This window comes from Psammomys obesus, unplaced genomic scaffold (assembly GCF_907164565.1).
Source record: "Psammomys obesus unplaced genomic scaffold, mPsaObe1.curated_primary_1811, whole genome shotgun sequence".
Taxonomy (NCBI): Eukaryota; Metazoa; Chordata; class Mammalia; order Rodentia; family Muridae; genus Psammomys; species Psammomys obesus.
The window spans coordinates 123,971-136,404 of NW_026596040.1; the positions used below are offsets into that span (position 1 = coordinate 123,971).

At 41.1% G+C, this 12,434-nt stretch overlaps 1 protein-coding gene across 2 annotated transcripts in view; it reads right to left on the reverse strand.

Moving 5' to 3' along the window:
- Diaph1 (diaphanous related formin 1) overlaps positions 1-12,434 on the reverse strand; it is a 94,603-nt gene that overhangs the window by 44,289 nt on the left and 37,880 nt on the right. For both annotated transcript variants that reach the window (XM_055622539.1, XM_055622538.1), the window contains 9 exons: positions 11,692-11,802; positions 11,406-11,524; positions 10,521-10,637; positions 9,555-9,670; positions 8,791-8,855; positions 6,691-6,870; positions 5,429-6,058; positions 4,597-4,711; positions 4,112-4,120 (listed from right to left, as the gene is read on the reverse strand). In XM_055622539.1, the coding sequence (XP_055478514.1) occupies positions 4,112-4,120; positions 4,597-4,711; positions 5,429-6,058; positions 6,691-6,870; positions 8,791-8,855; positions 9,555-9,670; positions 10,521-10,637; positions 11,406-11,524; positions 11,692-11,802 (1,462 nt within the window). The remainder of the gene's footprint in view (positions 1-4,111; positions 4,121-4,596; positions 4,712-5,428; positions 6,059-6,690; positions 6,871-8,790; positions 8,856-9,554; positions 9,671-10,520; positions 10,638-11,405; positions 11,525-11,691; positions 11,803-12,434) is intronic.

Consider the following 12,434-nt stretch of genomic DNA (forward strand, 5'->3'; position numbering starts at 1 on the left):
TAAACCAAACCAAAAAAGAAATACTTAAAATACAACTGCCTAGCAGAATCAAAGGCCAAACAATATAACAGAATGAGTAGAGGAAACGACGAGCAAGAATAGACAATGAGATAAAAATAAGAACACTTACTGTCAGCAAAACTAAGAAAGTATACCCCAGTAAGGATAGTGTGTGGTATCTTCCAGTAATATCCAGAGAACACAGCTACAGATCCAGTGCAGACAAGGTGGAAGTAACAAGAATCATGGCTTTGTCAACCAAGCATGATGAAATGAGAGAAAAATACCAGAGGAATGATTATTATAATGTTTAGCCATGGAGTTTTAGGTGAGGTGTGAAGTCATCAAGGAGGTGAAAGACAGGCTGAAAGTTGCAGTGTGCCTAGGATTGCTGAGATCACGATACTAAAGAGAGAAGAGAGTGGGCTAGAGATATGTTGTTAGTGGTAAATACTTGACTAGCATATGTGAGTCCCAGGTTTTGGTTCTCAGTATTGAAAATGGAGGATGGGGAAGCACAGAGGACCAACAGAGGTGGTAAAACCCCAAGCTAGTGGAGGGCTGCGGTTATCCATAATGAACACAGGAGAGGACAGATGGAGGTCAAGATCAAGAACTAAGAGACTTGTGTGGCAGGAATCTTAGAATTGTGACCCTTTATATAAGAACTGGGGAAAATAAGGGCTGTGAGATGGCTCTGTAGGTAGAAGACATGTCATCAAATAAGGTACCTAACACACTGGAAAAAGAACTGACTCCCAAAAGCTGCCCTGTGATCTCCACATGTGTATTGCAGCTTGCACACATCCACTAAATAATTTTTTAAGAATGATACTGTGGAAAGTTAAATCATAAGTAGCCCTGAAGAATACTGAACAGTCAGAAACTCAGTTTGTGGAGGACTCAAGTGTAACACAGTGTCAATAGATGATAACACAAAGGGGAGTGGGTGATACAAACTGCTACCAGATTCCAAACTGTTGGTTTCTAGTAAAGAGAAAAGTAGAAAGGTCTGAAAGTGATGACAGAGAATAAACGGACACTACCCCAATTTCTAGGTACACTGGGGTGAGGATGACAGAAGAAAAAGAAGAAAGGGAAATCAATGCTGAGGAGGGAAGTCAAGGTGCTAACATGGTATTTTTGAGAACTTAGGCGGAACAGAATTTTAAAAAATAATATGTATAGTCTTATATTAAAATATGAGAGATAGACAAGTCTGCAGCTTTCTGTGACAACAAAAAGTTGGCACAATATTGGATTCTGTAGATCCTCAATGTATGTCAAAGTATAAAAAAAGATACTTAAAAGCTCATTTTTACACCACTGGTAAGAGAGGCAACAACACAAAATACATGTAGTACATTACTGCAGAAGCCAGATCCCTCAAGAATCAGATAACAGGTGGTTTTAGATTACAAGGAACTTCCTAAATGCTTTGTGCTATAACAGTATAACAGTCTCCCCCTACTCAAAATCCACAACAAACTAATAAGGAAAAGCCAACAATCCCAAAAGCTGTGTCAACAGTGCCTCTGGTTCTAATACACATTTAGAAAGGACAGAACAGACATCTTTCTGCCAAAGACTCACTGACCAGGGAGAGTAGGTTGGGCTCTTACAATCTTGTTTCTAGAAGTTTAAATGGCAGAAACTATAAAATTCCCAAACACTAGCTGGGCATAGTGTTGAACACCTATAACCCCAGCAATCAGGACCCAGAGGCAGAAGCTCCCTGTGACTTCTGCCAGTGCTAAAACCCTGTCTCAAAAAACAGTAAAGCAAAAGCATTGCAAACTGTAATAAAGATACAGTTGGGTGACTGCCACCTAGTGGGCAAGAGAGAGAGAGTCACAGGGAAATGACAACTACCCTCGGTTCTTGTTGGGGAAGGTGTTATTGCCCCGTCAAGAGGCCCCTCCTGAAGCCTAAAGCCAAAACAAAGCTAGGCAGGAGCAGCTGACAGGCCAGCCTACCTGCTGCTGCCCACACTCTGACTTCTATATCAACAGCAATAAGCTGAAGAATGAAGCTGGATTTGGTCTAAACCTAACCAGACTACTGCCTCTTTTAGTAAAGATGAAAGTAAAATTTAACTACTGGATAGGTTTCCAAGGAGCTGAAAGGTAGGATAAACAGAGTCCATAACAAAAGACGGGGTGGTACCCATCAAATCCGAATTCCATACATTCCTAGCAAGGGATGAATTTTGTAAGTTCCCAATTTAAGGAAGAAAACAGCTTAGCAATAAGAAGAGTAAATCCAAAAGAGAACCAGTCACATCAATTTTAGGATCAGTTTCTGTCTTTCAGTAAGAGATGCACACATTCTTCCTGTTTTCTCTTCCCTCCCCTTCCCTTTCTTTGTGCTGCAAGGGGTTTCATGAACCAGGGACAAGTGCTCTACCACTTTCTCAAGCTGCTTACTAGACTTGAACTGCAGTTCTCCTGCTTCGTCCTCCTGAGAAAGTGGGATTACACGTGCATCCAGCAGAAGCACACATATTTTTGAACTTTAATAAAGCAGTGGCCGGTGGCATCTTTGACTATAGGAAGCAGATGTATACGATAGATTTTTTTTTTCTTCATTGCCTATTTTTAGAGAAGTTGGTAAGTATAAAAGAATTTTTAAGTATCAGTACAAGACATAGGGGATACAGACACATTAACAAATAGTGGAAAGTCAGGTTTAAAATGTAAGAAAATAATGTAATATAAAGGAAATCCTTATCAATACTGCCCAGCTACCATGCTGAAAAACACCTCAACAGGCCTCTACTACCCTACATAAGCATGGCTAATTTCTCCATCTGGACGTGTTTTGCGAGAGTTGAATACATTACAATCACAAGACAGCTCTTCTTCTCCAACCCTACACACACCCAGGGCCTAATCAGCTTTCTCTAATCTCAACATGTCTGCTTGCACTCACAAGACATCAAAAGGATATCTGTGCCTACACAAAGCAATGCTAAAGCAGCTGCAGACTCTATTGGTTTCTAAGCTTTTCTAGATTCCCAGGAGAGGCTGGATAGATGGCTCAGAGCACTGTCTGCTATTCCAGAGGTCCTCAGTTCAATTCCCAGCAACCACATGGTGGCTCACAACCAACTATAATGGGATCTGATGCTCTATTCTGTCATGCAAGCATGCATGCAAATACAGTGATCATATGTATAAATTAAAAAAAAAAAATCTTAAAGAAAGAAAAAAGATTCCCAGGAAAAGCACAGACTTCTGGGAAGCAAATATCTACAACAAAACTTCAAAGTCATAGTTTGAACTTACTATGTGGTCTAGAATGTTATTTAACCCATATCTCTACTAGTGAGGTGAAATATTCATAGCACAATGAGTATTTCTCTCAACCTTTTATACTATCAGTGTTAAGACTAAACGGGGGGCTGGAAATGTAGCTCAGGGGAGACGACTTTGCACAAAACCTCGGTTCAATTTCCAGCACCAAAAACCCCTCCAGCACAACACAGTGAATTGGTCAGTATTCAATCTGGTACTCAAAATTGCTTCTGAAAGGATTAAGGACTGGGGTCCTTTACTTATATCATTGTGCAGTTTATACCACAGAAAACAAAGTAAACCTTGCTGTTATATTGTAGAGGTCTAGGTCTTCCTTACTGCTCAAATTTTAAGAGCTCAAATCCTTTCCCTGATAAAAAGCTACAGTTTGAAAATAAAGGTGAGCACACTCAAGGTTTTATAACAATAGAGGAGGAGGAAGAAGAAAAAGAAGCAGCAGCAGCAACAACAACTATGGGCTAGAAGTCATACACACCTGGATCTGGTAATATAACCCTGGGAAAGCTCTCTTAACTATTCAGTCCTTACTTGCTATAGAAAGGAAGAAACAAAATCTACTAAGGCTTCACTGTGGGCAAAATAGGAAACTAGTTTATGAAGCTTAAGCCAACTTTCTCCCTTGTGGCTCTGTCACTGTTGGTCGTTTTGGACTCTAGGGAGGAGAGGGGAAAATTAACAAATCAACCTTCAATCTCTAATTTCTGTCTTCTAAAGAGAAATTCCTTTACATTTATTTAATCCTTTTCTCTAGTACTCAACAGACCCAACACTAAAAGGCTCTTTTGTATTCTTACCTTTAGAAGCTGCAGGAACCAAGGGCCAGGAAGAGAAAGCATAAGATATTGGAAAGAAATAGAACAAGAATTACACATGATTCCTGGTTACTGTAGACAGTTTGTAGTTAAGCCACCCAATCTGTCAGGCCCTCACAGACCTCTACTAATTAAATACTCTGGTCCGGAGATACCACTTTCAGACAGAACCACAACCCATTCAAGGTAACTATCAAAGCAGGCCTAACCTGAGCTTTTGGTAGCACAGTCTTATTTTCCTGTTAATTATACTGACACAAAATACTTACAAGTAACGATTTTCTCTCCCAACCCCAGGAATCCCATAATACAAAAACATTTTATTTTCCTTGAAATGAAAAAAAAAAACCTCTCCTCTTCTTCCCAACAACCCCTTCTACCCTCACCCAGTGAAGGGAAAAGCAGGGAAACCCACTTGAGCGAAATGTTAAGCTCTCCTGTCTGGAACTTAAAAGGAGGGTACTCACTCTTGGTCTGGGCAGAGAAGGCAAGGGTAAGTTTGGCAAAAAGGTCATTGTTCTCAAAGCGGTCTTCCTTCACCTTTGTCCAGAAGCAGTCCTGAGAAAGGTCCTCAGCCACAAACTGTACAAGGAGACATGTGGTAAGAGCTGTAGGCTGAACTCTGAACTCCCCATGCTAGAAAAGTACCTAAGATCCAACAGAAGTGACTAATCATCAGCACTGTTGACTAGCTTGTGACTAACCCGGAATGTAGACAGTATCTGTGCCCTTTATGGGGGATCAGGAGATAATATTTCTGGTTGGTTATTGGTAATTAGTCAAGAATCAAGATCATTTATGCTGATCTTCCTCCTAATCGCAAATCTTCTAGTTTCAGAAGCATGAAAGTCTTATTTCCACTGTTCCTTGCTCATATTTCTCTCATCAATCTGGCTATGTTTAACTTAGTTTCTAAAAGCAACACATACAACACAACACAGCTCATGAACTGTGCAAACACTGAACACCACCACACAACACAACACACCTCATGGGCTGTACAAACACAATTTCAGTCATTTTCACCCTAGTGAAGTGACAACTGTCAAACTACAATGGTGCTCATGTTATCAGAGAAAAGGCAAAATATATTAAATGAGGTTAAAGTTAATTAAGATATATTCACACAGGGCCCAAAGACTTTTCTGTGGTAATATCTGAAATAGAGATGTCATATAAACATAAACAGAAGTGGAACTTGAAGATGGACAATAAGAGCCTAACACTGGGTAGCCTACCCATGTATAAAATATTAGGCAAGAAAAGTAGTTTAAGATCTACTGATAGAAAAAAACTTACCTTGGACCAGTTTGGCCTCCGGAGCTGCACCTCTGGCTTATAAACTTTTTTGGGAGTTAATCCAAATGGCAGAACTGGGGCTGCAGGGACCCCAAATCCAAAGGGAGGAGGTGGAGGTATGCCCATTCCAGGTGGAGGTGGAGGAATGCCAGGTCCTCCAGGCAAAGGGGGAGGGGGAGGAGGCAGTCCTGGTCCTCCAGGCAAGGGAGGGGGCGGAGGAACACCAACACTTCCAGGCAAAGGAGGGGGAGGTGGTATACTGCTACCTCCAGGCAAAGGAGGAGGTGGGGGGATGGCAGCAACCCCTGGTAAAGGAGGGGGAGGGGGGATGGCAGCAACCCCTGGTAAAGGAGGGGGAGGTGGGATACTGCTACCTCCAGGTAAAGGAGGAGGTGGAGGGATGGTAGTACCTGAAGGCAGGGGGGGAGGGTGTGGGAGGGTGCCTCCGGGAAGAGGAGGCGGGGGTGGGGGTGGGGGTGGTGGAGGTGGAATAACAGTGCCAGAGTCATCAGGCAGAGGAGGGGCAGGGGGAACAGCAGCACTGCCAGAAACAGCAGGAGCAACAACCAGAGCAGACATTGAAGCCATTTCCTTCTTGGCATCTTCTAGCTCTTTTGACAGCTTGGCAACCTAAAGAAGCAACACAAGAGTAAGTACTTCTGAGCCCACTTCAAGGACTACTGGCACTGGAAGGCCCTAAGAAACCACTTAACCCAAATTTTTGTTTAACCACAGATGGACTGAGTAATCAGAAGATCACATGATTCTTCTCAAAGTCACAAAATTAGAATTCAAGTCTTCACGTTCTTAGTTTTAGTGTGCTTTGAGTTCATGAAACTCAAGAACGTACTATGCAGGTAGGTCCCACAACTGCATAAACAATCAAGTCAGCAGTACTGCAGGTTGTCTAAGCATTTGTAACTGCAGAATAAAGAGGATGATGGTGTCACAGCCGTGTAAACTAAGTTGGACAGACAAGCCAACAGTTTAGTGTTTATTCCTAAATGAATTAATTATTTCTGGATACTGCCATAACTAACTTTTATCGTTTTTCTGTATTTTCTAAATTTTTGTCTTATATACCATTTACTCCCAAAACAAGGCTAAAAGTAGTAAAAGAGTGTTAAAACCACACAGCATCTACTAGGTGCTCTTCCTTAGCATAAGGACCCTTCAGGAGCCGACGGCTATATGGCCCCATGGCCAGCACAGTTGAGCTGTGGAGGGCACTAAAGGCAGGCTCCTTCCTGCTCAGTTATTACCTCTCCTGTCAGCTTGGACACCTCTGCTTCCAGGTCTTGTTTCTGTGTAGTGACCTGCTGCTTTTCAGAATCCAATGCATCCTTTTCTCCTTGAAGATGCTGAAGTTTCTGTTCAAAGTCATTTTCCATCTTTTTCATTTCTACTTGTAACTCATGCCGGGCTGTTAACTCTGAGTCCAACTGAAAAAGGAAAAACAAATTCAGTCTCCCAGAAAGCTTTCTGGCATAGCCTTGGCTGTCAACTAAACACACGCCTAGAATCAACTGGGAAGAGGGAACCTCAACTGCAAAACTGCTCAGATCAAACTGGCCTGTGGTCCTGTCTGTGTGGCATCTTCCTAACTGCTAACTGATGCAGGAGGGTTCAGACCTCTGCCAGCTGTGCCATCCTTAGCCAGGTAGACCTGAAATGTGTGAAAAAGATAGCTGATCAAGCCAATGGGAAGAGGCCAGTAAGCAGCATTCCTCTAGTTTCTGCTTCAAGCTCCACTGTTGGCCTCCCTTGATGACAAACTAACAAGTGTAAGATACAATAAACCTTTTCCTCTCCAAGTTTAAGTCCTGGTGTTGATCAGCGACATAAAGCAAACTAGGACACTCTTCATCCCAATAAGGAACATAAGGACTAGTCCCTATAATTTACTATTTTGCCTTAACACCTACTCTACAGAGCTTACTGCCCTACCTCCCTTTTCAAAGCAATGCTTTGAAAAGAACAGAACAGCACGATCTTGACCTTAACATCAAAGTTAAGGAAAGGGGAACAAGAGATCATTTTCACAGTCTTCCTACTTTCATAGCTAAAAACGGCAACTAACCTAAGATGTGAAAGACCTTTAACCATGTCCTGGCTAGTTTTATGTTAGCTTGACGGAAGCCAGGAGTCATCAGAGAGGAGGGAGCCTCAATTAAGAAAATACTCCCATAAAATTAGGCTATAGTGATTGATGTGGGAGGGCTCAGTCCATTCTGTGTTAGGGCCGCCTCTGTAGGCTGGTGTTTCTGGCTCCTATAGAAAAAGAGGCTGAGCAAGCCAGTAAATAACAGCCCTCCATGGCATATGCATTAGCAACTTCCTCCAGGTTCAGCCCCGCTGGTGCTCCTGTCCTGATTTCCTTCAGTGATGGACTATAATGTGAAAGATGTGTCTCATTTTTTATGTATTATTATAATATACCAATTAGATAAGGTTTATTAAATGTATTCATGTTTTGTCTGCTTGAAGTTTTTGTTGTTGTTTTATTTGCTTGCGTACTGGCTGGTTTTATGTCAACATGACACAATCTAAGGGTCACCAGAGAAGAGGGAACTGCAATTAAGAAAATGATTCCATAAGATCCAGCTATTAGTGATCAATGTGTGAGATCCCAGCCCATTCTGGATATTACCACCCCTAGGCTGGTGGTCCTGGGTTCTGTAACAAAGCAGGCTGAGCAAGCCATGATGAATAAGCCATTAAGCAGCACCCCTCCATGGCCTTCACATCAGCTCTTCCCTCCACATTTCTGCCCTGTGAGTTCCTGTCCTCACTGCTTTTGATGAACTGTTAGATGGTGAAGTGAATTAAATAAACCCTTTCCTCCCCAAGAAGCTTTTAGTCATAGCAGTTCATCACAGCAAACCTAACTCTAACTCTAACTAAGACAAACCAGGACAGCTGCAGTGTACAATTCCAGCCACAACCAGAATCCTTAATCACTACAGAGATAAAAGGAACTGAGACATATTCCAGTTCCTGCTGTCCTAGAAGACTTGAGATGCACACTTACATAGTATATTACATCTTGGCTGCCTTGTCTGTAGCCCAAGAAGTGTGCAAGATAGCCTCGAGCTTCTCATTTCACATCAATATCCTTTTCCACTAACAGAAGATTTTTCCCTGGGAACTTGTACATTCTGAATGCTTTCAAACTATCATAGAAAACACTGTCTCACATATATAAAAAAAAAAAAAAAATATCTTCACAGAAAAAAGATATACCCCAAATTTACTCTGTGTGTATGTTTTGCATATGTACATATTTTTGGATAATACTAGAGTGTGAACCCAGGCTTTTGCACGATAAGCAAGGACTCTAACACCGATCCCCTCATACACACCTTTTTTTCCAGCTCTGTAGCTTTGGCCTCAGATTTTTCCACTTTTGTTTTATCAATCATTTGATCTGAAAAGGAAAAAAAAAAAAAAAAAAACAATCTGATCAGAAAACAACACAGTAAATAAACCCTCAGTTCCCGAGACCAGTGCCTCTGCTCCTAAGCCTCTAATGCATTCAAGGGAAGTCACCTGTCCTTTTGTTGCCATTACTCTTTTTAATGTTCTGCACTAGGCAAAGAAATGCAAGTGTCACTTAAGTACAATTTACACTCTCCTCTAAATTTTACTTCTGTGGTTATTTCACGTTTTGTGTGCATGTAGTGTATATGTATGTGTTCAGTACAGGCATGTGTGGAAGTCAGATGACAACTATCAAGAGTGGTTCTTTCTTGCACCATATGGAATCTGGAGCACAAGTGGCAGTCCTCAAGCCTGCACACAAGCACCTCTACCTACTCCTGTCCTGCTGGCCAGCAACCTAGGATTTCTAAGTGCAAGGTTAGGCAATCACATGGACACCTCTGTGTGACATTTGTGACTCTGAGACCAGAAGGGTCAGAAAACAGCTAAGGCCCCTGCAAAAACAGTGTATAAGAAAGATTTTCAATTTGTGCAGAAATAAATTAAGGAGACTACATAATCCTGTCAAGGAAGGAATAATGAAAAAGAACAAAAAGAGGGACTAGAATAATTTCACTGAAAGATGAAAACGGAAGATGGCAGCACTGAGTATTCTGAGGAGCCAGGTGGGAAAACTCAAACTCACCAACCAATCCCTCAATATCAATCTGAAGGTGCCTGCACTTGAAGTCAGGATCAGTTCCATTCTTGTGTAGAACTATCTGAGAAACACATTCTTCAATCAACTTATAGTACTGTGGCCTATGAAAGAAACAAAACAGACTCATGAAAAGAAATGTCACTTCCACAAGTAGTCTGAAATGAAAGTTAATCACTTTGACAATAAGAAGAATTAAGGTTAAATATTCAAAAAAGAGCTCTGCTGAAGCTAACAGCAGCACCACTGCTGTGCTAGCAAAGTCTCCTCCTTTAGATGAGCTTTCATTCTTCCTTCTTCAGATACTCAAAAGCGCTTACAGGTTGGGGATATACGTCAGTGGTACAATATGTACTCCGCACGTGAAAAACGCTGAGTTCAATACCCAGCACATAAATATGTATGTGTGTGTGTGTATCTGTGTATATGTGCAAGCATAAAAATGCCCATGGAAGTCACAAGTGTCAGATGGAATTACAGGTGGTTTGTGAGGCTACTATGAAGAACTGTTGAGTCCTCTGCAAGAGTAGTATGCATGCTTAACTACTGAGCCATCCCTCCATCCATCAATATACTTTAACAGCTGCTTCCCAATGCCCAGGCTTGACTCTAGGCTTATGATCCTTCTTGTCCTGTATTGCTGATCTGTACTTCCAGGCAACCAAAAGAACTTTTAAGTTATCATCTCTCTTTGCTGCCATCCTCACCCCATTTACGCACTTCCTTGTAAGGACATTTTACTTTATACACAATTACCCACTCCAATGATACCTTTCAACTGGATTAAAGCAGTTGATATATTGATCAAATAGTTGATAACTTCTTTTAGATCTTTGACTAATGAACCTAATCCATAGTCTTTTATTTCTTTTTACCTTTCTAGAGCAATCTTTGAATTTAAGGATGCTACTTTTCCAATTAGAATCAAAATTTCCCACAGGCACATTAGCTTACCTAGCATCATAATCATTTCGGACCAAAAGGAGATGCTGCAGGATGGACAGGAAGTGTGGCTCTGCCTTTGAATCTTTCACTGTGTTTAAAAGAATCTGGAAAACTTCACCAAAGTCAGTAGAAAGAAGGACAGGCTAAGGAAACCATATAATTAGAAGCTGTTTGACAGGTGGCTTGCTCAACCAACAGAAGCTAAGGAAAGTAGCAAGATGCCACTTCTGCTCTAACTGCTGTTCCTAAAACATCATTAGTTCCTTTAACCAAGAATGGTAGTATCCATAGACAGGATTCCTATTACTTAGCTTAAAGATCTAAGACAGAAAGTAACAGAATCACCTTCAAGTCACTTGTGACAGGTAATCAAATACATAATAGTAGTATTGCTTGTCAGTCCAAAGAGCTCTAGGTACACTACCCTATATCTCAGTATATCATGCCTAGAAGGAATACAGAGATTTGGATGGATGCTTTAGGATGTGAGGGTAATTTGGCAGTAATATCTATTACTTTATCACTTTACTGACTGCCAGGATGCCTTTATGTTAAAAAGATCACCTTTACTGGCTTTCCTATTCTATGCTGAAGTAAATGAAGCCAACAGCAATATGAAGATACCAGCTTTATTTATTAAAAATAAATATATGTATTTTTGTGGCAGGCTTTCACTATATAGCCTTAGCTGACCTGGAGCCCACTATGCACACCAGGCTGGCCTCAAACTCAAGAAATCCTCCTGCCTTTGTCTCCCAAGTGCTAGAAGACAAATTCAAGGCATGTGCCACCATATCCAGTCTTACACCCTATTCTAAGGCATCACTTTCCACACTATTCCATATAGTCAATCTGTAAATAAATGTACCATCTCAGCCAGTCATAAAAGGATATTCCATCTCCATGCGGATGTCTTCTAGCCGTCCCTTCAGATCAAAGAAATCTTCATCTCCTTGTTCATCAAACACGGAGAGCTGTACTCTCATATCCTCATTTTCAATCTCTCGAAGCTCCTGTCAGTGACAGAAGTAGTCAGAGAACCCAAAATTTGCTATGTGGCTAGAAATTCAAACCTTTTAACCTGGTGTTGAAGTTAACAACCTGGTGTTAAGTAAAAAAGTCAGGGCCGTAAGGACAGGAAGGAATAGCCCAGCCTTTCTCAGGAAAGGTTGTATCTTACCTGCAATACCTGATGCAGTCCCAAACGCATCAGTTCACTTCGGATGTGAACTCGAAAGTCAAGTTCCTCAGCTGGAGTGATGAGAGCATTGATCAGCTGGAGGCATCCCACCTGAAACAAGCAAATTCCTCTGTTATGTCAGCAGTAAGCCGTATGGATAAGGATTTCACTATATACATTCTGGAGTTCCATAAAAGATACAGAATAACTTAGGCATTTAAATGAATCCAAGGATCTAATGTTACTATAGAACCTTAATTTTTCTAAGGTCCTAATAAAATAGCTGGTTTATGCTCCCCATATCACAAGGAGAAAAGTAGTTCTTCTTTTTTTTTTTTTTTTTTTTTAGAGAAAAATATCATTTTCTTTCAGGGAAAAAAACTAAAATATAAAAGATACAGCTGAGAACTACTGTATATATTTTATTAAAGTTTTTTAAAATTTGTATTATTTTCAGTTTTATGTGCATTAATGTTCATGTATGTATATGCATACTGCATGTCAATACTCAAAGAGGCCAGAGGTGTCAAATAACCCTGGAGCTGGAGTTACAGGAAGCTGTGACCTGACTTGGGTGCTGGGAACTGAACCTGATCTTCTGGAAGAGAAGTATATGCTCTTAACTGATGAGTGAACTCTCCAGCCCCCACATAGTCTATTAAAAGACCACATGACACTAGACCTAGTGGTGTAGACCTGTGTGCTTCAGGAGATAGAAGTATCACCAAGGCTAGCCTACCACT